At 44.3% G+C, this 24,110-nt stretch overlaps 2 protein-coding genes and 1 non-coding gene across 4 annotated transcripts; 2 read left to right on the plus strand and 1 right to left on the minus strand.

Annotated features, from left to right (window-relative positions):
- Positions 1-177: 177 nt before the first annotated feature.
- ptdss2 (phosphatidylserine synthase 2) lies at positions 178-13,914 on the plus strand. 2 transcript variants are annotated; one of them, XM_086108900.1, is made up of 14 exons: positions 178-369; positions 1,930-2,254; positions 5,033-5,134; positions 5,773-5,855; positions 7,270-7,337; positions 8,271-8,405; positions 9,116-9,166; positions 9,274-9,387; positions 9,477-9,595; positions 9,673-9,787; positions 10,510-10,655; positions 10,753-10,938; positions 11,790-11,934; positions 12,044-13,914. In XM_086108900.1, exons 2-13 carry the CDS (start codon positions 2,040-2,042, stop codon positions 11,932-11,934), a joined length of 1,479 nt encoding a protein of 492 aa, XP_085965026.1. In that variant the 5' UTR covers positions 178-369; positions 1,930-2,039; the 3' UTR covers positions 12,044-13,914. The 2 variants fall into 2 exon arrangements, with proteins under 2 accessions (XP_085965026.1, XP_085965025.1); XM_086108899.1 differs by having other exon boundaries at positions 11,790-13,914.
- A 3,364-nt stretch (positions 13,915-17,278) lies between these two features.
- trnay-gua (transfer RNA tyrosine (anticodon GUA)) lies at positions 17,279-17,365 on the plus strand. The gene is given in 2 exon segments: positions 17,279-17,315; positions 17,330-17,365. It is a non-coding gene; the product is annotated as a tRNA-Tyr (tRNA).
- Positions 17,366-18,418: 1,053 nt separating this feature from the next.
- On the minus strand, positions 18,419-23,559 carry LOC147206877 (transmembrane protein 168-like). The gene is made up of 5 exons (XM_086110004.1): positions 22,056-23,559; positions 21,799-21,941; positions 20,604-20,878; positions 20,005-20,534; positions 18,419-19,872 (listed from the first exon to the last, which is right to left on the minus strand). Exons 1-4 carry the CDS (start codon positions 23,190-23,192, stop codon positions 20,005-20,007), a joined length of 2,085 nt encoding a protein of 694 aa, XP_085966130.1. The 5' UTR covers positions 23,193-23,559; the 3' UTR covers positions 18,419-19,872.
- Positions 23,560-24,110: the final 551 nt, after the last annotated feature.

The raw sequence follows: 24,110 nt of genomic DNA on the forward strand, positions 1-24,110 counted from the left end.
GTCCTAAATTGACGGTAATGAACACCACAATGCTGCAAGTTGGTGAAATTTACAGTGCTGTACTGGTGTTTGTTGATATGGACTTCAAAATAAAATCCAATTGATGACTTACGGTTTCCGAGACGTTTATTTTGAAATGAAGAATCGGGGCCGTTTCCTTTCTGTGAATCGAAATGAAAGACTCCCTGCCCTATGTGACGTTTTCTGGACTCCGCTTATTGAAACTGGACTTGTTCGTCGTAACGCGTACTCCGCTTTTTCTTGCAAAACCGACGTCATTTGATGGCTTTTGCATTTGAAACGCTTGTATCGATGGAGTCCAAGTGGCGCACTAACCGCCCGGAATCACCGACACTGTGCATTTAGTCGGTAAGTTACTTCTTTTTTCACTTAATATTCCGGTAACATGACTAATATAACGTGAATGCTGTCGTGTGGGAAGCAGTTTGTTGACAAATGTTTAGTGGGCATTCCAGGCCACTGATAAGTTAAAATCCTGGCAGACAAGGTCAAACACAGCATGCTACCATTAGCCAATGAGGCTAGCCAAATGCACGAGACGAGGATTCACAGTTCTTTAAAAAAAATGCTGTCGCTGTGATTTATTTCAACTCTTAGTCAGACACCGAGAAGAAAATTAACTCGTGGCATTAACACGGTCGACAGCCCGGCCTTGTTGCTATTTTAAAAATGACATTTCGAATTGTCTTGACAAGTCTGGGCTCCGTCCACAAAGGTTGAATCAGGCAACAGGAGTTTTCCAATGCTTGGGAGACGTTTCACCTTTAAGGTTGCTCCAGAAAACAAATTGTAGGTGTGGAGTCTCGATTTATGCATCTGGTGGGTGTGACCCCTGGGAGTTTCATTCAAGGCGTTGTGGCTGGTGAACGACCGTCCTGCAAACTAACCTGGTGGCAAAAAGAGCTCGTCTTCCCGTGGAAGAAGCTCTGAAGGGAAGAAGTGTCGGGAGGGTGTTGTTATCAGTGGGCAATAGGTCATGGGGTCTCGAACTTGTTTTCTTCACATTTCTCTTCGGGTTTCCCACAGCGGTGAAGTAATGATAAAACCACGTCGATGAAAGTGCAACATCAAGTGTTTTGTCTTGTTATGAAGTGAAATAGTGAATAGCCTGAATTGTTTTGCCATTCAACCGCACATAATTACGTTTGTTACTTCTTTGGTTCCATGTGAAGAGCTAGCCTAAAAAATGTCCCATCATATTCCATAATTGCCCCTGCATTTGTTTATCATTTTCATGACTCGTTATTAAAAGTTGTAGCAAACTGCTTTGAGTCTCACCAAATGACACCAAGGGCTAATTTGACAAAGATGGTTTCATTCTTGCCTCTTTCAAGACACACATTTAAACATTGAAACCCGAAGACTTTGGACTGAAGATGAAACATTTTCAAAAAAACAAGAAAAGCCAAGTTGCCTTGAGCCAACCTTTGCTGAGTACCATGTCCTGGTTGATTGACTATCTACACAGACATGTCGACAACATGTTTTTTATCAAGTGGGGCGTTTCCAGACCACCTGGGGCTCCTGGACGATGAATAAAGAAATAGATCTCGGATGAAATAATCGACGCAACCAAAGCCTGCTTAGAATAAACAAGGCTCCTTCTAGGGGCCCCAATTGGGAGTTTCCTGAATCCCGACGTATCATTGCAGTGTCTCAACGGGGTTTGTGTCATTGATATGGACCAATATCAGCCGTCTCCTAAGACCCCCTACTACAGTAGTCGCCAACCGGCAACAGGTAGTAAGAGCCCCCATGTGGCAAATGCCTACACGGTGTCCTCGCCGTGTCCCGATGCAATTGCCCGGTTTGCCTGGCCTGTTGCGGAGTCTCCGGTAGTAGTGGGAGGCGGTTCCTGATCTGCTCCTTCGTCTCTTGGCTGAGTAACACTCTTTTCTTTCCCATCAGGGTGCATCACAGTCGCTTGGGTGCGGCTGACACGAGTGACGCCTGACTAGAGAATTTAAAAGCAGTCGAGCCCGCCCGGTTGATCCTTTTGAGAGGCAACGGCAGAAGCCATGAAGCTCGAGGCGAGGAGGAGCTGCGCGGCCACGGCGAACGCAGCCGGAAGGTGCGCCCCGGAGCCGGTCAACAATGGCGCGGGTGAGCCCGGCTGCCCCGATCCGAGCTCGACGCTTAAAGCCAAAGTCACCAAGCAGGGCTCCAGGGAGAGCTTGCAGCGGAAAAACACGGAGTGCGAAGTGTACGACGACGGGACAAACACGTTTTTCTGGTGAGTGCTTTCGGCACATGTCAACTGTTTACAGAAGTGTTTCCCAACCTTGATTGAGGCACGGTCCCGGTACTTATTTTTCTCAAATTCACCCAACAAATACATCCCCCAAAATACTGATCTCAATTTGCTCAATAATGTACTTACTTGGTGTGAAATATCGACCAAAGCTATTATAGTGGCACCTTGACGTAGAGCTTTTCGATGTGACGATATACTGTACATCGTAGATACTGTATAAAATGTGATATAACGATCTATTGTTGATGGAGAATTGACAAACACAATGTTATCATGTTTATATGTTTCATTTTGTCACATGCTTGATTGACCTCCAACGCGTGCGTTCATACAGCTTGCGCACGATGGAGCACAGGGGTCAATTTGAGGTCAATGGACCCACAAGCGCCTGTCAACGGACAACTTGGAAAGGAACATTTAACTTTGGGCAAAAGGGAGTGAAAATGGTTTATACCTTTTTTTTTTTAATGGACTGTATACATAGGGCTTCTCGATTATGCAAAAAAAAATTAATTAATCACAATTATTTAGGTATTGACGTCACAATTATTCAGATGCTCTTTTATTTTTAGGTACAAAAATGTAGAAAATATTTGACCAATCAAATTATTTGAAACACTACAATTATGTGCGTTCCTTTTGGAATGAACAAAATGTCTCAAATTATTTACTATAAAATAAATGCAAAGAAAAAGGTGCCTTTGTATAAATTCAAGAACTGTTTCTTTGACGACATAAACAGTGCACGGCAGCCGACTTGCTATATACACTGCCATAAATTGCCATAGAACTAGAATTTTGAACTCGAGTATGATCACGATAATATTCTCAATTGGTTATTATTGTAACAATCTTATAGATATATAGATCGCTAAGTAATACTGTACTGTATGCTCGCGCCGGTTGGCTTTTTTTTTTTTTCATTCACTTCAAACACCTTGCCGCCATGCAACCTTTCTTTCTGCTCGTAAACAAAATTTACCCTCCGTTCTTCTTCAACTCTTATCTAAATCGCTCATCTACTTTCTTTTATTTTCAATTCACTCAAGCGGCAGCGTAACCGAAGCGCGCTCGATCTCAAATGTTGCCGATTTCCCGCCTTTGTAGGGAGTATCAGGGAAGGACAAGCGTGACTGACGCGTGAGGTCGTTTGTTTGTCACGTCAGATGTTGACGGAAGCGCGATCATTGTGCGTTTACAATCTTGGGATGTTTGCCAACATTTGTGATTCGGCATCAAGACACTGGGTACGACTTTTCTGTTAAACTGGCAAAGTCGGTTGAGCTTGCGCCTGCTGACGCACACTTGAATGCGCAAGAGGTGTGGCCAGTCCGGAAAAACTGACATTCTCTTTGGCTTGCGTTTTCAAAGAGCAGTGTGTCGTGTTTTTGTTTTTTTCTTGGCATCGCTTTTTCAGGGAGGGGAAAACAAACTGGCTTAATGCTCACCGGTTTATGTAAACTTCACTCCTCCCGTATGAGCCAATAGCAGTACCTGTGGTGGAAACATAAATTAGTTTCACAGAGCACACCAAGCGAGGCTGCCTTGATTTCTCCTTCTGTCGTAGTCTGCTATATATATTTAGTTTTAAGTTTTTAGCCCATTGTTTTCAATCGTAACGCGTAAAAACGCTGAGAATTTTCTGCTGATCACTCAGCAGTGTGTGTCGCTCCGATCTCCACAAGAGCACCACGGCAAACGGCACCCTGCTGAAGAAGAATTTTAAAAAAACAACAACAAAAACGGGATGATTGACGATCAGATATTCCGCCAATAAAAATGTGAAAAAGACTAAACTTGTTTTGTGTTTTTTGTTATTGTAAAGTGTCCTTGGGTGTCTTGAAAGGCGCTTATAAATAAAATGTATTATTATTATTATAAACTGCTCATTGGTATGTTCGCCCTTGCGGGGTACGCGCTACCTCCTCCTGCATTAGGTGAGAGCGAAGCTTATCTGGGTTTGGGTTATGCCGCGGTGGTCTGATTTGTGTCCGTGTGGCTTTATAGATCCTCATTTAACGCAATAGTACCTTTATATTTATAAATACAGTTTTTTTCCACGCTAAAAGGCGCACTGGATTATGAGGCGCACCTTCAAAGAATGGCCTAGTTTGTCATTTTCTTCATACACTGGGTGCACCGCATTATAAGACGCGATCAACAATGCATCCACTAGATGGAGCTACGCTCAAGGAAAGGGCAACAGAACGATCGGATGTCAGTAAAACGTATTTAATAAAGCAGCGACACAGTTCACTTAACCAACAGCAAGTCGTAGCAGTGACTCGTTCACGTTGAACTCTCTTGCCGCTGCTCTATTTCCGTGTTCAACTGCGTGACCGATCGCCTTAAGTTTGAACTCTGCGTTGTCGGCATGTCTCGAGCAAGGAGCCATTTTGGGGTCGAAATATTACCGTAATGAACATGCACAAGGCGCATCTGATTTTAAGGCGCGCTGTGAGCTTTTAAGAAAATGGAAGGCTTTTAGTGCATAAAATACGGTATAATTTTATAACAGGAAAAAAAAAGGGGGAACGATACACATCTTATGACCAGGACCTTATTACCACAATGATTAATTTTATTCCCCTGTGTCATTATCAATACCAACACAGTCAGAGAACCGAGTACTGGAGTAAGAGTTTGTTTCGCGGAACAGCCTGTCACCGATGTCATGCGTCAACGTTTCCACGGCCGTCCGTGCGTGTTATTTTGGATTCTTCGCCCCGCTGTAACACTCCGCTTCTATTTTGACAGGCGGGCCCACACCGTCACCGTTCTGTTCATCCTGACGTGCGCGCTGGTGTACGTCACGCTCCTCGAGGAGACGCCGCAAGACACGGCCTTCAATACAAAGAGGTCAGTGGCTGCTTGTTTGTTGACTCCTATTCTCCGATCTGGCTTGTGAGCCAGAAACGAGCGAAAAGTTCACTTCATTTTACTCTCGCAACTAGCGGGGACTGCTCTTTACAAAGATTTGTCGCGGTCGATGCCGATTGGCTGGCGGATAAAGACGGTCCAGCTTCTTCCTGGAAGTGGACGAACACACACACACACACACACACACACACACACACACACACACACACACACACACACACGCGCGCGGGGGGGCGCCGACCGTTACTAAGCTTTGATACGTAATCTTGTTCCCGCTAAACCCACGCAGCCCGTCGATTCCCATCCCATCACCACGCACTTTAACGAGTGCCTGCTAATCTCACGGACGACGTCCGGTGTCGTAAGACTCCGCATTGCAGAGTAACATTTGCATAGATTCGGATGTCTTCAGGGCCTTTTTCAAGTGTGAATGGGCGAAAGAAAATGTAAAAACACCCACCAGGCAGCGCGACTCACACAGGCATTGAAACAGGAGTTCAGAACATTCACTGAAATTCTCAATATCCCATTGAAAATGTAATTAAAAGTCATGGGTCAATTTATCATTCATTTGCCTCATAGTTTAAACGTCGTTCTCTCATTTTGGTTTTCTCAAGGGGGATTGTGGCCAGCATCCTGGTTTTCCTTTGTTTTGGGGTCACACAAGCAAAAGACGGACCCTTCACTCGACCGCATCCAGGTAAGACGAGCACTGCTAGTATGATCCGGGACCCTACAAAAATTCTCACCCGACATGGCAAAGTGAGAAAGGGGTGCAATGTTTGGGGCTAAAAGTTACAATTTCCAATATGTGCCAATATCTTTGAGGGATGTGTCCGCTGGTGTCTAGCGGAATGCTCGCATCTCCAAAGATGCTCACTTTTTTTAAGGGGGGGACACGTGGGGACTGACCGACAGTAGAGTATAGATTTGTGAAAAAATATGCCTAAAAATCCATTAAAAAAGTTGTAAAATTATGTTCTTAATTGTCCTTAATTTTGAGGGAAAGCTTCAAAAATCAATAAAAATCCTTAAACAAAAGATTTTTGTTCGAAAATACATTTAAGTTTTATATTTTCTAAATTAAAAAATTTCTTAGTGTACTTTATTTGAGAATGAATTCAAGTTTTTTTTAAATTTTCCTACCTGTAATACAGGTAGGAAAAGGATATTTTTGACATACAGTATGTCAAATAAAGGGTTAGCTGATCGCCCCTAAAAATAACGATCTGCCCTTCCTTTGGCAGCAATGATTTGAACACCGGATCAGTGATATGTGGCTTTCTGTTCAGCCCGCATATTGCTGAGCGAACATTAAATCCACCCTGCTGAATGGATAAAAAGTCCTTTAAAAAAATGCTAAATTAGCCCTCAAAAGTCCTTAAATGGTCCATAAATAAAAAGCAAGTGGAAGAGTGGGAACCCTGATACAAGCTTACAGTTTCTTTTCCAGACCTCATCAAAAGTCGCGAGCATCGTTTGTTCCTCTTTTTGGTCGAACCCACTGACAGAATTTCTCAATGCGCCTTTCCCAACGCGCGTTGGTTTTTCGACGGGTGTCGGCATGCGCGGGACACTTGAATGTTGCCAAACGCGTTTCCTTTTTCAAGCGCCAGCATTCTTATCACCGTGACCTCCTGCGGCTCCAGCGGGAAATGAAGGAAGGAAGATAAGTGGGTGTCGCACGCAGCCCGCAAACGTCAGGTTAATCTTCTTGGCTTTCCGTTTCCCGCCTGCCTCTTTTATGCGGATCAAAAGACGTGCTTCAACGCCGCGAGGCAGTTTTGCACTCGTTGTTCACCTCATGGCAACCGACTCGAAACTCTTTGGCACGGACAACCAAGGAAAATACCCCGTAGGGCTTTTCAAGAGAAGCAAACCTGTATCTCCCGCTGGATCAGTGTGATGAACACATTTGTTTGCATTTGCGGCCACCGATACAATAACTGGGTCAACGGTGAAGAAAATAACAAGAGACGAAAAGCGTTGGCGCTTTTTTTTTTTTTATTGCGTGGTGTTAGTTTGCGGCTCCTTCAACAAGGTCATCAAAATATATTAGCGACCCCCCCCCTGTCGCCAGTACCAACGCTGATCGTTTGGGTTTCTCTCTGCAGCTTATTGGCGCTTCTGGCTCTGTGTGACTGTCGTCTACGAGCTCTTCCTCATTTTCATCCTCTTTCAGGTGAGCATGAAAAATGTTTGAATAGAGCCTGTAAGGATTTTAAAAGTCCTCCCTCTCAACTACTTGGTCCTTAGTCAAGTAATTGTGGAGAGATGTGACCGCCAGGGTCGACCATTCGTCGCGAAATAGTCACTTCTTCTTTTGTGTTTGCAACACTACTTGAAAAGAAATTTCATCAGGTGAACCAAAAAAGAAATGCGACACTTCTGCGCTCATTTTTCTTGAGCTGAACTCAAAAGACGTTTGTCCAAGTACACCAAATTCTGACGAATTCACGTCGGTGAGCGAGCACATCTCCTTTTCTGAAATAATCCGGCGACTTCGCAGCTGTGGCGTACCACGATGCTGGTGAGACGGGATTATTATTGCGCGGGTGAGCCGAGGTTGGTCTCTCAAAGATGTGCGCGTAGACTGAATGAGGTGTCAGAAAACCAGTCGGCGTCTGGTGCCACCTTTTATTGCGCAGTGTTGCCGCCTTAGGCTACCCTCAATAAAAGCCCCTCTCTTCGAGAAGCCTTTTCATGTAGGCACATAGGACCGTCTTCGCAGTCAAATCAGCATTTTCGACATCCCACACTTGGGAAGATGGACTAGGCCGGCAATATCGAAGTGCTCACTGACTCGTAACGGATTTGTGAACAATGTTGGAGAGAAAAAGGCCTGTTGAATGCACTGGGGAAATTTTTTTTTTAAATGCAGCTCATGAAGAATGGCCATAAAAACAAGTCTTGCATTTCTGTTTTTCTTCGGTGCAAGTCGTTTTGGACGACGCGTGTCCAAGAATGCGCTCCGTTAATGCTTGCCATTACAAACCCCCCCCCAAACGTTCCCATCGTGCGACGTCGCGCGTCTACACTGGCTCAGTTGGCTCACTGTTCATATCGATGTGTCGCTCTCATTCCAGCTCCAATTCTAAATGTCGTTTCTCTCTAGACGGTGCATGACGGGCGACAGTTCATGAAGTACATTGACCCCAAACTGGGCGTGCCCCTTCCCGAGCGAGACTATGGAGGAAACTGTCTCATCTACGATCCTGGCAACACCACTGACCCTTTGCACAACCTCTGGGTACAACTCTTTTTCTAATTGTTGTGTAATTTATAGAATCGTTCATTCCATGGTCTACTCGGATCATATTACACATGTGTGCGTCCCCCCCCCCCCCCAAAAAAAAACAACAAAACAAAAGTCTTTGGTACACAAAATTAATTGGGCTTCATTTTGAAAAAAGACTAACAAACATATTTTGACATAATTGCCACAACATCCTCAAACATATACATTTATTTATTAACCGTATTTTCTGCAACATAAGGTGCACCTAAAAGCATTCCATTTTCTCAAAAGCTGGATCAACATTCTGATTTCTTGCAGGTCGTATTTTTAAATGTTCTACAAAGCGCTTTGTTCCAGCTGCAGCGGGTGTGAAAGCTCGATATATAAATAAAGTTGTATCGTATTGTATTCGCTTTAGCGTAGCTCCATCTAGTGGATGCATAGCGCAACCGCAACCACTATTGAACCTTCTATTCTATGCGGCTTATAATGCGCTGCGCCTTATATCTGAAAACTGTTTCCATTGAAGATGCGCCTTAAACTCCGAAGCGCCTTATAGTGCGGGAAATACGGTTTCTTATTCTATTTTCCTTTTTTTTTTTTTTTATTTAGCCTGGAAAAAAGGAAAACAAAGTTTCACAATAAGCTGTATTTGGAACACTCAGTAGAATGCATTTTTGAAATTGTTCAACGTAATTCCCCCCCCCCTTACCTCCCGACAGGACAAGATGGACGGCTTTGTCCCGGCTCACTTCCTGGGGTGGTATATCAAGGTAAGCCTGGCCCGCAACACCCTCAGACTGCACTGTTGCCCTCCCGCGATATGGCCCATCCCACGGGTGGAATCCTGCTGACGACTTTTCACTCTTCCTGCCCGCAGACGCTGATGATTCGGGACTGGTGGATGTGCATGATCATTAGTGTCATGTTTGAGTTCCTGGAGTACAGCCTGGAGCACCAGCTGCCCAACTTTTCCGAATGCTGGTGGGATCACGTACGTGTATTTGTCGTTGTCGTCGTTGGCAGCTTTGATATTTGAATGGTTGACGTTATAGAGGATGTGTGATGAATTTGCTGTCCCAGTGGATCATGGATGTGTTGCTGTGTAATGGTCTGGGCATCTACTGTGGCATGAAGACGCTGGCCTGGTTGTCCATGAAGCCGTATCAGTGGCAGGGCCTTTGGAACATTCCCACTTACAAGTAAGATTTTGGTCACGCCGCTGCCTCTTTCCTTTGAGGTGAGACAACTTCGTCAAGGCGTTGTTGTTGTTTCTCAGGGGCAAGATCAAGCGAATCGCCTTCCAGTTCACGCCGTACAGCTGGGTGAAATTCGAGTGGAAGCCCGCGTCCAACCTTCGCCGCTGGCTCGCCGTGTTAGGCATCATATTCATGGTAAGAGACGCTCGGGTGAGCCGTCCCCGTTGGTTTGCGAGCGGCCATTTTGGCTGGACAAGGATGAGTGTTTAAAAAAAAACAAAAAACAGTCATTTATTTCCGAGCAAGCAATTTGAAGGGTTATTCCAGTTTGTGTTGTATCGTGAAACGGCACTCGGGAATTTGTAGCGAGCCACTGTGAAACCATATAAGGAAGTCAAGAATAGTTTACATTTTTATAATAGTTTACAGTTTACAAAGTTTGCACAACTATAGTTTAAGTGACTGTGATGAGGGTTTTGGTAACAAGAAAACGTACAATCGCTCGCTTATATATTACATAAGACAATTTGAAATGTTGGTCAACATTTTAGTAAGCCTCATACATATTTGATTTGCTTTCGCGGGCCACGTCAAATGACGTGGCGGGCCAGATCTGGCCCCCGGGCCATGAATCTGACACCTGTGCCTGATATAAACGGTCAGCGTTGACTACTATCACCACGTGGGTTATGGCAAATGATTATCCGCTTTAGTTGCATCGGTGCCAGCAAACGTGCAAAAAAATATATATATTTTTCTTAATTGTCTTGTTTCCACTACTGGCTGCATGTCAAACTATTTTGTTCAGTCCTTCTCAAGGTCGGATTAAGCGCGCGGTAGGGCTGGCATTGTTTTCAAGGTGACATATGTTTTACTTTTTCCCTAATATGTGAAATGCTATTGTAATGTTTTTGAAGTTCCTGCTGGCCGAGCTGAACACCTTCTACCTGAAGTTCGTGCTGTGGATGCCGCCGGAACATTACCTGGTCCTGCTGCGACTGGTGTTTTTTGTCAACGTGGGGGGCGTGGCCATGAGGGAGATCTACGACTTCATGGACGACCCGTGAGCTGCGGCCGATAATCGGCGCGGGCCGCCGTTGCGCACCAACGCCGCCGTCACCCCCCTTGTTGAGCGGCTCTTCTGTTTTCTTCGCCGGCAGGAAGTTCCACAAGAAGCTGGGCCAGCAGGCGTGGCTGGTGGCGGCCATCACCGTCACCGAGTTCCTGATCGTGCTCAAGTACGACCCCAACACCATCATGCTGCCCATTCCCTTCTTCATCACGCAGTGCTGGATCCTGGGCCTCCTTGTCATCCTCGTCTGGACGCTGTGGCGCTTCTTCATCCGGTAACGAGTCGGCGCGGCGTGTCAAACGCGGGGGTGGCGGGGCTGAGGAATGAGGTCAACGTTGCGCTGAAAAACAGTTGGCCTTGGAAACGCGTCGGGTGAAGAATTGATAAGGGGGAAGTGGATGGCTGGGCGAATATTTCCTTAAAATGTTGAGAATAACTACATAACTTGGATAAATAATGTCAATGAGATAAATGCATCACGTTTCGGAACACATTTCAAGAAAAATGGCGAAAACGCTGCTCTGACTCAAGCCTCATTTAATTTAATTTAAGAATTCATGCTTGTCAGTTATTTCATAAAAATCCAAACTGAAAATGTTTTAATTCTTCAAAAACAGGTCACAAATGTATTAAATAAAAAAATGTAAATGTGTGTGTGTATATATATATATATATATATATATTAGGAACCAGTTATATAATCAAATTGTTCAAAATCAATTGACTTTAACTGCATTTTTAAAAATGAGCCCATTTATTTTAGTTTTAAGAAAAAGGCTAAAATAATCACAACAAAAAATTTCCATGAAATATTTGCATCTTTTAATTATATTTGTTATTCATTTTTTTCATGGAAATGATTTTAAATGCATCCAGTGGTGTCTTGACTTTCCTGAAATACTTGTACGAGATCATCTTTCCCCACTGAAATGAATTGAAATGATCCCTTCCGGCCCCACAAAAACCTTTTTTTTTTAACAATTTTAATAAGACAAACAACATTGCGTTTGAAAAAAAATTACCGTGCCAAAGAAAATGACATAAATGAAAATAAACGTAAAGAATGAAAGACGACGATTTCCTGACGGCCCGTTGACGTGGTACCACGTCCTTTTTGCCGTGCAGTGACATCACCCTCCGCTACAAGGAGACGCGGTGGCGCAAGCAGGAGGACTCCGGCGACCGCGAGCGCCCCCTCGGCAACGGCGCCCCATCGGGCCGCAGCAAACTTAACGGCGGCTCCGACGTCCTCCGCCACAGGAAGTCCTGAGTGAGCGAGAGAGCGCGGAAATGAGCGCGACGCAAAGACAGACGCCGCTTCCGCCGAGAAGCGCAGTGTCCATTTTGATTGTTGTTGTTTATTTTTCATGCCTATTCAGGTGTCATACGTGGAACATTTTGTTATTTATACGCCACATTTTGGAATGTTGACGAAGACGACGGAGGAGGAAGGAGACCAAGCAGTAGAGAGTCGGCAGTTCCCACAAATGCATCACTCTGAACCGCAGTGCTACAAAGGGCGCCGACCGCACAGTTGGCAACGGTCGCCTATCCGGCGCTGCATTTTTTCTTTTTTTGTCGGCGTCCGTAAGTAAAACGGTGTTTCCCAACATTTGTTGAGTCAAGGCACATATTGTGTTGTCGGACTTGTTGTGACTTTTGCCGTTCGGCCCCTCGTTGGGAATGCGGCAAGTTGTGCAAAGAGTAGTCAACCACTGAACAGTTTCAAAAGGTCAAATTTGGTTCATCTTGCAAAGGTTAGTTGTTTTTTAGTTTTTTGGTTCAGCGTAAGATTTCCCCTGAAATCCAAATATATTTGTGAGTAGTGTGTTTGAAAGTGCAGCTGGCTCATTTCTCTCTCGTTTTTCCCAATGTAAAATCGAGCCGCTGAGAGCGAGAGTGGGCTAATTCTCTCTCTCCTTTTGAAAGACAAGTGCAGAAGTGAATTGTTGGTTGTTGTTTTTTTAATGCTCTGGTACATCTGCATGTTCAGAGTAAGTTTTATGTCTCATCTTTCATTGAATATTCATAAATTTGACCGGTATTTGGTGTTTGGACTGAAACCATTGGTGCACCATCACCGTCCCAGCAAAAGGACCAAAATGAAGGCAGCCCACTCTGCTTCTTAGTTCTTCATTTTACACTGGGGGGGGACATGTTTCAGCCCAACGTCGTTCTTCTCGGTGGCTCATTTTACATTTGGAGAATCTCATGCCACACCACCAAAGAAAAAAAGTCCCAAGGATAGGTGAACAAAAGAATCAAAACTGATGCTCGCTGATGGTACTTTCTTGTCTGACGTTATCACTCCAGCTTACACTCAAAAGTCCTTCAATCGCTTTTCAGGGTCGTCATTCAAAACTCTTTCCAGGGTGGACTCCAAAAATAAAAAGCTATAGTGGAGGAGAAAAAAGTAACTGCCGAAACATGTAAGGCTAGTTTGCATTGTATCTTTTAGGGTCAAATATAGATGTCGAATACTAGATTGTACAGTGTTAGGTATGAAGACACCACCAGGACAATCGCGCTCTGCTCAGCAGTTGTGGAAGCTTGCTTTAAACATAAAACCACAACAGGAAAAAAAAGGAAACACTTTTGGGATTGGAAAATGGCGAGTTTGTTGAACTTTTTTCCGATTCTAGCTTGTTTCTGTTTTGGAAAGTCCATACGAAGCTACTGAAAAAGTGGAAATGCTCATGATTATATTTGGTGAGCGTTGGGGGAGGCTTTTCAAACCTTTGTGCTGAGGTATTCTTGGTTTGTTGGGTTAGCAAGCATATTGGGCGGTGACAAAGGTGTCCTGTTACTTGAATCAACTATTCATGTCTGCTCAGTTCAAAGACCAAAAAAAAGCTTGGAGAGCTTTCATTGCTGAAGCCATAAAACACATTTGGACTTTTTTAAGCACAAACTATTTGCACCTTATTTAACTCGTTTTTTTAATTTTGTGTTTACATTCCATATCAATGAGTCTTAGTCTGCTTTTTTTCCAGTCACGATAGAATTTGCAATAAATACCCTCTTTAATATTAAAAAAACAAACAAACATCTAAATGCTTTCTGTAAGGTTGTCATTTTGGATAAAAGTTGAGATACCAAAGTGTGAAAAACGAAAAGAATCCTAATTTGACATATCAGAAGCCATTTTCTGGTTTGCTATATTTCCATTTGTACCTTTGTCTGAGAACGCAACTTAACCTGGGACGTGCTGCTGTTATGTCATCAATAAAAATACACAGAACGCCTCGTAGCTGGACTATTCTTGATGGAATGTGTGTCAGTGAAAAGAATCGCCTCATTGTTAGAGTATGTGCGCCATCTTGCGGATGGATAGTAAAATATTCAACATTTTTACTGGAATTTTAATAAATTGTTGATTACACTAACTGAAAAATGCAAATTAATGCATTTAAGTTGCACATTTTTCGGGTAAAATGTCAAATTAATGCCACAGGTAGAACAGTTTAATAACGCTCACTTTTTGCTTCGACATCATTTTATAACGTAAAAAATGTTTGTTTTTTTAAATTCACAAAACAAGCAACCATTTCTAAGAAACTAGACAATTCTGGAGAAATTGCATGCGAGTACTGAAATAGTAAATGAAAAAAAAAAAAAGATTGAAACGCGTCATGATTTTGAAAGACGTGGAATGATACTGAATGTTTGAAACTCCAACCCTACACCTGTAGTTCAAAACCGTACTTTGAAATCTCAACGCAAGTTTACAACCCATATTTGAAACCATAACCCCACATTTGAATGACCCAAAGGTAGGAGGTGAGCTCAAGTACCCGAGGGAGACAAAATAAGCGCTCTTCCGACATCCCGCAGCCTGCTCGATCTTAGTTCTGAGCTGCGCTCCCGATTGAAGCCGTCAAACCACCGGATTAGTGATGGGATTTTCGGCTCTTTTCGGTGATCCGGTTCATTTGGATCGGTTGAGTGAAAAGAGCCAGCACTTTTTGGGTCTCAAAGGGCTCTTTTAACTTTAACTTTTTATTGAACATTAAAAAGGCTCCAAACAATAAACAAGCAACAAAATTAAGCTTCAACCAAACACAATCAAACATGCTGCATCATAACAAAAATAGTGAGTATTAACTGCAACAGCAGCAGTTGCATGTATAGTAAGGCGTTTTAACCCCCAAAAAACTAACCATGTATAGTAAGGCGTTTTTAGACGAAAAAAAACGCCTTACTAAGGCGACGAAAGAAACGACCATGTATTGTAAGGCGTTTTTCAATGAAAAAAACGACTATAAAGCGTTTTAACCCGAAAATAACAACCATGTATAGTAAGGCGTTTTTAGCCGAAAAAAAACGACCATGTATATAGAAAGGTGTTTTTCAACGAAAAAAACGAACATCTATAGTCAGGCGTTTTTAGCTGAATAAAACGACCATGTATCGTAAGGCGTTTTAGCCCAAAAAAAACGACCATGTATAGTAAGGCGTTTTAACCCGAAAAAAACGACCATGTGTATGGTAAGGTGTTTTTAGACGAAAACCCCCCCCACCATATATTGTCAGGCGTTTTTCAACGAAAAAAACGACTGTATAGTAAGGCATTTTAACCCGAAAAAAATGACCATGTACTGTATTGTAAGGCGTTTTTAGCCGAAAAAAACGACCATGTATGGTAAGGCGCTTTAACCCCCCAAAAAACGACCATGTATAGTAAGGCGTTTTTAGCGAAAAAAACGACCATGTATCGTAAGGCGTTTTAACCCGAAAAAAACGACCATGTATAGTAAGGCGTTTTTAGCCGAAAAAAACGACCGTGTATAGTAAGGTGTTTTGAGCCGAAAAAAAACGACCATGTATAGTAAGGCGTTTTGAGCCGAAAAAAACGACCATGTATAGTAAGGCGTTTTGAGCCGAAAATAACGACCATGTATAGTAAAGCGTTTTGAGCCGAAAAAAACCCGACCATGTATAGTAAGGCGATTTTCGACGAAAAAAATGACCATGTATAGTAAGGCGATTTTCGACGAAAAAAACGACCATGTATAGTAAGGCGTTTTGAGCCGAAAAAAACGACCATGTATAGTAAGGCGTTTTTAGCTGAAAAAAACGACCATGTATAGTAAGGGGTTTTTAGCTGAAAAAAACGACCATGTATAGTAAGGCATTTTGAGCCGAAAAAAACGACCATGTATAGTAAGGCATTTTGAGCCGAAAAAAAACGACCATGTATAGTAAGGCGTTTTGAGCCGAAAAAAACGACCATGTATAGTAAGGCGTTTTAACCCGAAAAAAACGACCATGTGTATGGTAAGGCGTTTTTAGACGAAAAACCCCCCCACCATATATTGTCAGGCGTTTTTCAACGAAAAAAACGACTGTATAGTAAGGCGTTTTAACCCGAAAAAAATGACCATGTACTGTATAGTAAGGCGTTTTTAGCCGAAAAAAACAACCATGTATAGTAGGGCATTTTGACCGGAAAAAAACGACCATGTATGGTAAGGCGTTTTAGCCCCCCAAAAAACGACCATGTATAGTAAGGCGTTTTTAGCTGAAAAAAACAACCATATATAGTAAGGCGTTTTTAGCGAAAAAAACGACCATGTATCGTAAGGCGTTTTAACCCGAAAAAAACGACCATGTATATAGTAAGGCGTTTTTAGCCGAAAAAAACGACCATGTATAGTAAGGCGTTTTGAGCCGAAAAAAACGACCATGTATTGTAAGGCGTTTTGAGACGAAAAAAACGACCATGTATAGTAAGGCGTTTTTAGCTGAAAAAAACGACCATGTATAGTAAGGCGTTTTGAGCCAAAAAACCCGACCATGTATAGTAAGGCGTTTTTAGCTGAAAAAAAACGACCATGTATAGTAAGGCGTTTTGAGCCAAAACAAAACGACCATGTATAGTAAGGCGATTTTCGACGAAAAAAACGACTATGTATTGTAAGGCGTTTTGAGACGAAAAAAACGAGCATGTATAGTAAGGAGTTTTTAGACGAAAAAAACGACCATGTATAGTAAGGCGTTTTGAGCCGAAAATAACGACCATGTATAGTAAAGCGTTTTGAGCCGAAAAAAACGACCATGTATAGTAAGGCGTTTTTAGCTGAAAAAAACGACCATGTATAGTAAGGCGTTTTGAGCCGAAAATAACGACCATGTATAGTAAAGCGTTTTGAGCCGAAAAAAAAACGACCATGTATAGTAAGGCGATTTTCGACGAAAAAACCACCATGTATTGTAAGGCGTTTTGAGCCGAAAAAAACGACCATGTATAGTAAGCCGTTTTGAGCCGAAAAAAACGACCATGTATAGTAAAGCGTTTTGAGCCGAAAAACAAACGACCATGTATAGTAAGGCGATTTTCGACGAAAAAACCACCATGTATTGTAAGGCGTTTTGAGCCGAAAAAAACGACCATGTATAGTCAGGCGTTTTGAGCCGAAAAAACGACCATGTATAGTAAGCCGTTTTGAGCCGAAAAAAACGACCATGTACAGTAAGGCGTTTTTAGCTGAAAAAAACGAACATGTTTAGTAAGCCGTTTTGAGTCGAAAAAAACGACCATGTTTAGTAAGGCGATTTTCGACAAAAAAAACGACCATGTATTGTAAGGCGATTTTCAACGAAAAAATGTTTACCCTTCGATAGCTCAGCTGGTAGAGCGGAGGACTGTAGTGACGCATACAGACATCCTTAGGTCGCTGGTTCAAATCCGGCTCGAAAGATTGACGACCCAGAGGGAAAGTTCTCATTCTTGCTCTTCTGCAATCACTTTATAAAGCCTTTAAGCACTTTTAAAATTTGATACTTGTACCCTTTGATAGCTCAGTTGTTAGAGCGGAGGACTGAAGTGGCGCGTATAGACTTCCTTAGGTCGCTGGTTCAAATCCGGCTCGAAGGAATGATGACACAAAGGTGAAAAATGCCTTAATATACTATACATGGTCGTTTTTTTTGGTCTACAAATTTCATCTAAAAACGCCTTACTCGACACGGTCGTTTTATTCGGCTAAAAACGCCTTACTATACATGGTCGTTTTTTTCGTCGAAAATCGCCTTACTATACATGCTCGTTTTTTTTCGGCTAAAAACGCCTTACTATACATGGTCGTTTTTTTCGGCGAAAATCGCCTTACTATACATGCTCCTTTTTTGTCAGCTAAAAACGCCTTACTATACATGGTCGTTTCTTTCGTCGAAAATCGCCTTACTATACATGGTTGTTTTTTTCCAGGTAAAAACGCCTTACTATATATACATGGTCGTTTTTTTCGTCGAAAATCGCCTTACTATACATGCTCGTTTTTTTCGGCTAAAAACGCCTTACTATACATGGTCGTTTTTTTCGGCGAAAATCGCCTTACTATACATGGTCGTTTCTTTCAGCTAAAAACGCCTCACGATACATGGTCATTTTTTTGGGCTTAAAACGCCTTACTATACATGGTCGTTTTTTTCGGCTCAAAACGCCTTACAATACATGGTCGTTTTTTTTCGTCGAAAATGGCCTTACTATACATGGTCATTTTTTTCGGCTCAAAACGCCTTACTATACATGGTCGTTTTTTCCGTCAAAAATCGCCTTACTATACTGTACATGGTCATTTTTTCAACCAAAAACGCCTTACTTCTTGAAAAAAGTGAATATAATGAGCCATGGCATACATTTTTATACGATGTTGAAAGTGGAATGAAAAAAAAAAAGTGGCAGACCGTGTGAAGGCCTTCAAGCTTTCAAACAATAATAACAATAATAATTACAATATTACATTACCAGGCTATTTTAAAATGTTTATTCACGAAGTTATTGTAAAAACATTCGAACATGTGAATAATAGCAGAAATAATAAACACGTTTCCATGTGAAGGGTCTGTCTAGTTTCAATTTTAAATTCCACTTTCACCAATGTGAAATTCTTCACATGACGATCACTGACTCGAGTGTATGCATAGACAAGGAGGAACCATCGAATATCAAGTCTTCCAAAAAACAAAAAGTTGCTTCAAAAAGGCTGACTGAGGTCTTGACTGTGTCGAAAAAGCACTTTGGTGTCATCACAGTGAGCAAAAAAAGGCACGTGGGAAATTTGTAATTTACAATGGCGATCAAAACGACAGTGCTTAACAAACGTATTAGACCAGCAAACAATGTCTGCTTGACACTGCATAGCATTTCTAATTGATGAGCGTTTCTGTAAACGTTTAGACATTTGACCGAAATGACATTTTTAATGTACACCTGTCATGATTAATTTTCATGACACTGAAAAATAAAGAGAAGAGCACACTATTATTTGTTGAATACGATGGCAAATTACTGTATTTTTTAGACCATAAGGCGCACTCTACAGACATCCTTTAGTTTTCACAACAATCGATAAGTGCATCTATGTACGATTTTTTTTTTTTTTTAATGGACCCATTGATTGGTATTTCCCCTAATAATACGGTGCGCCTAATGCTCCATGAAATATGGTAAAGTTCAAGCGCTTCATGATGCTGGACGGTGTCTTCTGGTCTAATACATTTCTTAAACACTATTAAGGAAAACAAACACAACTGGAAAAAACAAGTGCAAACTAGTATCAACGCTCCGACTCTCACAATCTCGCATTCATCCTTTTTTTTAAACCTCATTCAGGTCACAAAGTTGGAGCCTATCTCGGGTGACACCCACAACTGGTCGCCAATGGCATGTACACATGTACATCAAGGCCGTATGTACTTCATGCCATTTAGGTAACATCGGGTTACCATGACGGGACTTATTTTAAGGTATTGGGTACTCCTGGAGGCTTCTGATATCAGCAACTGATATTTAAGACAAAAAAAAAAAACTCAGCGGTGGTTGTCCCTGTATAACTTTGGCGTATTATCAATTGCATGTCAAAGAAAGATCTTTGTATACAAATTTTGGTCAGTGATTTAAATGAAAGCTGCATCTGTACATAATTAGATGGGCAGGTCCCGATAACATGTATCAGTAATTATTGGAAGATATCGGGTACTCATGTCGGCTGCCGATAGCAGGTCACTAATTCTTAAGGCAACAAAATAAATAAATCCGACCTGACTCGCTGCATTTTTTTTTTTTTGTCAATTGGTAATTGGAATTTTGGAATATCAAAAGTACGAGGGGTATCTGTACGCTGTATCGGTGCATCCTGTCGCTCACCCAAAGTCATCTGTGGTAGGCTTCAACTCACGCGGGATGCGAATGAGGATAAGCGGCCTGGGGAAAAAAAAAAACATTTCAACGCAGCACAGTTATATTTTGAGATCAGTAACAAAATGGCTGCTGGTTGGGAAGAAGAAAAAGGAGCTGCCGGGCGTCACAAAATGGCTGCGAGCAATTTTTCCCCACCTAAGCTCGGACCAGTTTGAAACCCTGTCCGGTATCAAGAACAGCGGGAGGAAACCAGTTGAGTTTGACCCTCTTGAGGCACCTGAGGCAGGCGCCGCAGGGCCACAGCAGGCTGAGGCCGCCGCACCACAGTGCCAAGCGGACCACCGGGTAGGTGACGCGGGGGAAGTAGGCCCTCCAGTGGTCGGTGAGGTCGCTGCCGGTGGGCAGGTGCAGCGTGTAGTCGCTCCAGCGGCGCGACACGCCGTAGATGGCCGCCGGCGCACCGCCCCGCCGCGACCACGGGAGGCCGCCGTCCCCGTCGCAATTGTACGCCACCCAGTGCGAAAGGAAATCGCCCCGTTGCTGCTCGGCGGGCCGCGGCGAGGTGGCGGCCTGCACCGCCACGTGGACGCCCTCCACCTGCCGCGCCGCCTTCACCGTGGGCAACGAGTGGTCGCAGTCCAGCACCAGGATGAGACGGGAGCGGAAGGCGCCGTTCTTCTCCCGCCACCAGTCCAACAGCTGATCCAGGCCGAGCGCGTCTCCCCCTTCCGAGGGCAAAGCACAATTGAGCTTCGATCACCCGGACCTGAGACGCCATGAGAACAGTGACCGACCTGCCAGCGCCCACTCGCCGGTGCGATGCGTGTGGCCGCTGTAGAAGAGCACGTAGGTGTCGTGGCGCGGCCCGTCGGCCGTGCGCAGCTCCATGAAGGACTTGAGCTTGGCCTGCAGCGCCTCCAGCGTGACACCGCCGGTGGAGTAGTCGCAGCCGAACGTCTCGATGAGGTGCTGGGCCAAGAAGCGCTGGATGTTGCTCAGCATGGCCGTGGAACGCAGGTTGAGCTGCTGCACCTGATCGGGGGGCAGCAGGACGGGCTGCCCGTCGGGACTGCAACGGGATATACAAATACGCAAAAGCGGGCGGGAGATCGTCAAGCCGCAGTCGTATTCGCCAGCCTTCGCCGAGATTAATACCGTATTGGCCCGAATATAAGACGGTGTTTTTTGCATTGAAATAAGACTGAAAAAGTGGGGGTCGTCTTATATTCGGGGTCTAGACATTATACCCATTCACGACGCTAGATGGCGCCAGATATCATTGAAGCGAATGCTGAACTTTACTCCCCAGGCCAAAGTGAACCCCTGTCACGAAGAATAAAAATAAAAATAGCGGTAGCACGAAGAAGAAAAATTTAAAAAATAGCGGTAAGAAAGAAAAGAGAAGAAAATAATAGAAGAGATAACAGAAAATGGAGAAACGTCGCGACAATCTGGAGAAAAGTGGGTCGAAGATCGGCCAGGTTAACCGGCAGCTGAGGACAAGTTATGATGTCATTTTCATTTCAAAAACCAGAAGCCATTCATTTACGACTGCGATTGCACTTTGGTTAACATATTTAAAAGCTCAGATATTAAGATTTGAATGAGGCAAAATAACATGCTTTTTCTCTCTAATATATTGTTATAATCATTTGATACAGATGTACTTTAATTATTTTCTGTAGAAAAATTAATTTGATGTTCAAAAAGTCTTTTTTTTTTTCAAACTTGAGTCTTGAAAAAGAGGAGGTCGTCTTATAATCAGGGCCGTCTTATATTCGGGCCAATTCGGTAATCTATGCGTGGGAGAGCTGTTGTGTGCTCGGTCTAAATGTACAATTGCTACCATTTGTGTTCAAGTATGGTAACATCCATATTGGGCCAGCTTTTACAGGTCAATGTTGAAAAGGTAGTACTCGATGAGCTAAGTCATTTTTAGGTGGTGAAAAAGTTTGGACAATGCAATACTTGCACTACGACAAAATGTACCTGCAGTAGTTAGTGGGGATGACCACGGCGTAGCCCACACACGTTCCTCCCAGGCTGCTGCCCAGCTCGTGGAACAGACCGTGGAGGACGGATTCCAGGGAGAGAATCAGCAAGAAGGTGCTCAAGAAGATGCTGCTGGACGCCTGCGGGTAACGGAGACGCGGCTCAGAACAACTTCCGACAGGACAATGGAATCCGATATGCGACTCGATTGGATACGGAAAGGCTGCCGCGCGCCGTTCGGCGGTCCCGCTTACCTGCCAGGACAAAGCGGCAATGGCGATGGTGGACACCAGCGTGAAACGCAGCAGGCGCTCGGAGATGAGGCAAAAGTGTCTCATTCCCTTGGACGCCATGATCTTATCCAGCCGGATAGCCCCACAACCCTGGCTCAGGCAAACCCTCTGGCAGTCGCTGAGCTTGCTGTGAAAGCCCCACAGGCTGATGAAGAACACCAAGTGGCAGATGGCCCAGAAGAGTGCGCAGGCTGCGAACGCTGGGATGGTCAGGTACCAGCGGTCCAAGCGGCCGAGCACCTGCGCCGACAGAACGAGGAAGGTCACCTCCAGAAGCAGCAGAGGGAGCAGGGTGAGGCGCCGCCACAGGCCCCTTCGGGAAAGGAAAGGCTGCCAGCGCTCGGTCACGGAGAGGCCGCTGAAGTAGATGTCGAGCAGCGGGTCGCAAACCAGCAGGCCGAAGAAGCAGCCCAGGGCGTACGGGTTGGTTCGGACTTGAAGGCTTTTGAGGAAGAAGTCCACGCCGATGGCAACGAAGCACGCCAGGTTGGTCAGCGCCAGCACCGCTTTCATCCTGAGGGCCACCGTGACCGCGCAGAGGGCGCCGGCCAGCACCGTGACGCTCAGGGCTTTGTGGAGGAGCAGCGCCGTGCTGGCGGCGGCGAAACCCGTCAGCAGAAGCCGTTCGGCCGAGGTGACGAAGGTGGGCCGGCTTCTCGAGTAGCCCAGCATCCTCTCGAGCAGCGCCCACAGAGTCCTCAGGGACACGCTGGACAGCAGCAGACCGTTGGCAACCTGCTCCTTGACGTTGCCCTCCAGCTCGGGGCTGTTGACGAAGCACAGAAGGCCCAGAAGGAAGCCGAACCAAAGATACAGGAGGCTGAGGCTGAGCCGCTCCGTGCCCAAGTAGAAGTACAACACGCCGGCCAGCGCCAGGACGAGCAAAGCCAAGATGATGATGACCAGCAGCGTGGACTCAGCCATCTCCTCCCAGCGGACGAAGAGACCCAGGCACAGCGCCACCAGCAGGTTGAGGCCGGACATGTAGCCCAGGCAGCGGACCGACGACCACACGCTCCCTTCCCCGTGTGCACCTTCAAGTCGGGTCATTGCCGCTTGCAAGCAGTGGCTGACGCAGTACCGAAGAAAACGCGCCATTCTAAGCCGCAACGGACTACGGACACGCCGAAAACAGACACGCCGATGTTTCAACACGGCGTCGGCTCTACATTGGGGACATTGACGTCGCCAGATAACCAAGGCTAAGCTTCTTTGCTAACTTGGCGAAAGTGGCTAGCCTAGTTCAAGTTAGCATCTTGAGCCGGTCGACGCTAGCGCGCATAACAAAACAAACCCCCGTAAGTTACGAGAGTGGCATTTTTCATCCCGATGTGGATATCCGCGGAGTTAATGGATTGGAAGACTTGTAAAGAGAGTGGGACCTGCTGCCAGTTAGTGAAGAACATTTCAGTTCAGGAACTTTCGGAGCGTCGAAAGTTTTCAAAACGCCATGATTGATGACTGAGCGCCGGCTACGGCAGCTGCGAGGGACCGAAAAGGTCTCGAGAGAAGCGCCGCTTTTCAATCAGTGCAAAAATCACCCGAACTGACTTTGACGATTAAATGTCGAAATATTAATGCAAGTATGTACAGAAGGCCCAAAGTATGCGAAAATAACCATGGTAACATTTGTATTCACAGCCGGTTATCTTGATTAGCTGTTTGGGAGTTTTGCGTACAAATTGACACGTGCGGTTGGTTAAACGTTTTAGAATACACCAAAGCAGTGGTTTTGTTTGACAATGAATGACAGGTAAAGTCCAATAAATAGCTTGCGTCGTAAAAACTTGAGGTGGTGAACGGCAGAGGTAAAAAAAAAATAAAAAAATGAAATGGTTCCCTCATACTGGAAAAAATGTACATTTCATAATTATGCAAAAAGGTAGAACCTCATCTACCCTGTTTTGGGAAGAACTGGACCGAAGAGTGAACACACATAAACGTCTGCAATGGAGTTGGGAAACATTTACGAATTAAAAAAAAGAAAGGCCACAATTGTGTTCAGCAGTATTCTAT

Source organism: Hippocampus guttulatus, chromosome 4 (genome assembly GCF_054856545.1).
Source record: "Hippocampus guttulatus isolate MCC_2025c chromosome 4, RoL_Hgut_1.0, whole genome shotgun sequence".
NCBI lineage: Eukaryota > Metazoa > Chordata > Actinopteri > Syngnathiformes > Syngnathidae > Hippocampus > Hippocampus guttulatus.

Excerpts from the sequence above, each read along its gene's own strand:
- ptdss2 (XM_086108899.1), top strand. The coding sequence starts at position 2,040 with ATGAAGCTCGAGGCGAGGAGGAGCTGCGCGGCCACGGCGAACGCAGCC. Across the intron at positions 2,255-5,032 it reads GGGACAAACACGTTTTTCTG|GCGGGCCCACACCGTCACCG; the intron begins GTGAGTGCTTTC and ends CTATTTTGACAG. Across the intron at positions 7,338-8,270 it reads TCATTTTCATCCTCTTTCAG|ACGGTGCATGACGGGCGACA; the intron begins GTGAGCATGAAA and ends GTTTCTCTCTAG.
- LOC147206877 (XM_086110004.1), bottom strand. The coding sequence starts at position 23,192 with ATGGCGCGTTTTCTTCGGTACTGCGTCAGCCACTGCTTGCAAGCGGCA. Across the intron at positions 20,879-21,798 it reads ATCCCCACTAACTACTGCAG|TCCCGACGGGCAGCCCGTCC; the intron begins GTACATTTTGTC and ends ATCCCGTTGCAG. Across the intron at positions 20,535-20,603 it reads CGGCGAGTGGGCGCTGGCAG|GGGGAGACGCGCTCGGCCTG; the intron begins GTCGGTCACTGT and ends TGCCCTCGGAAG.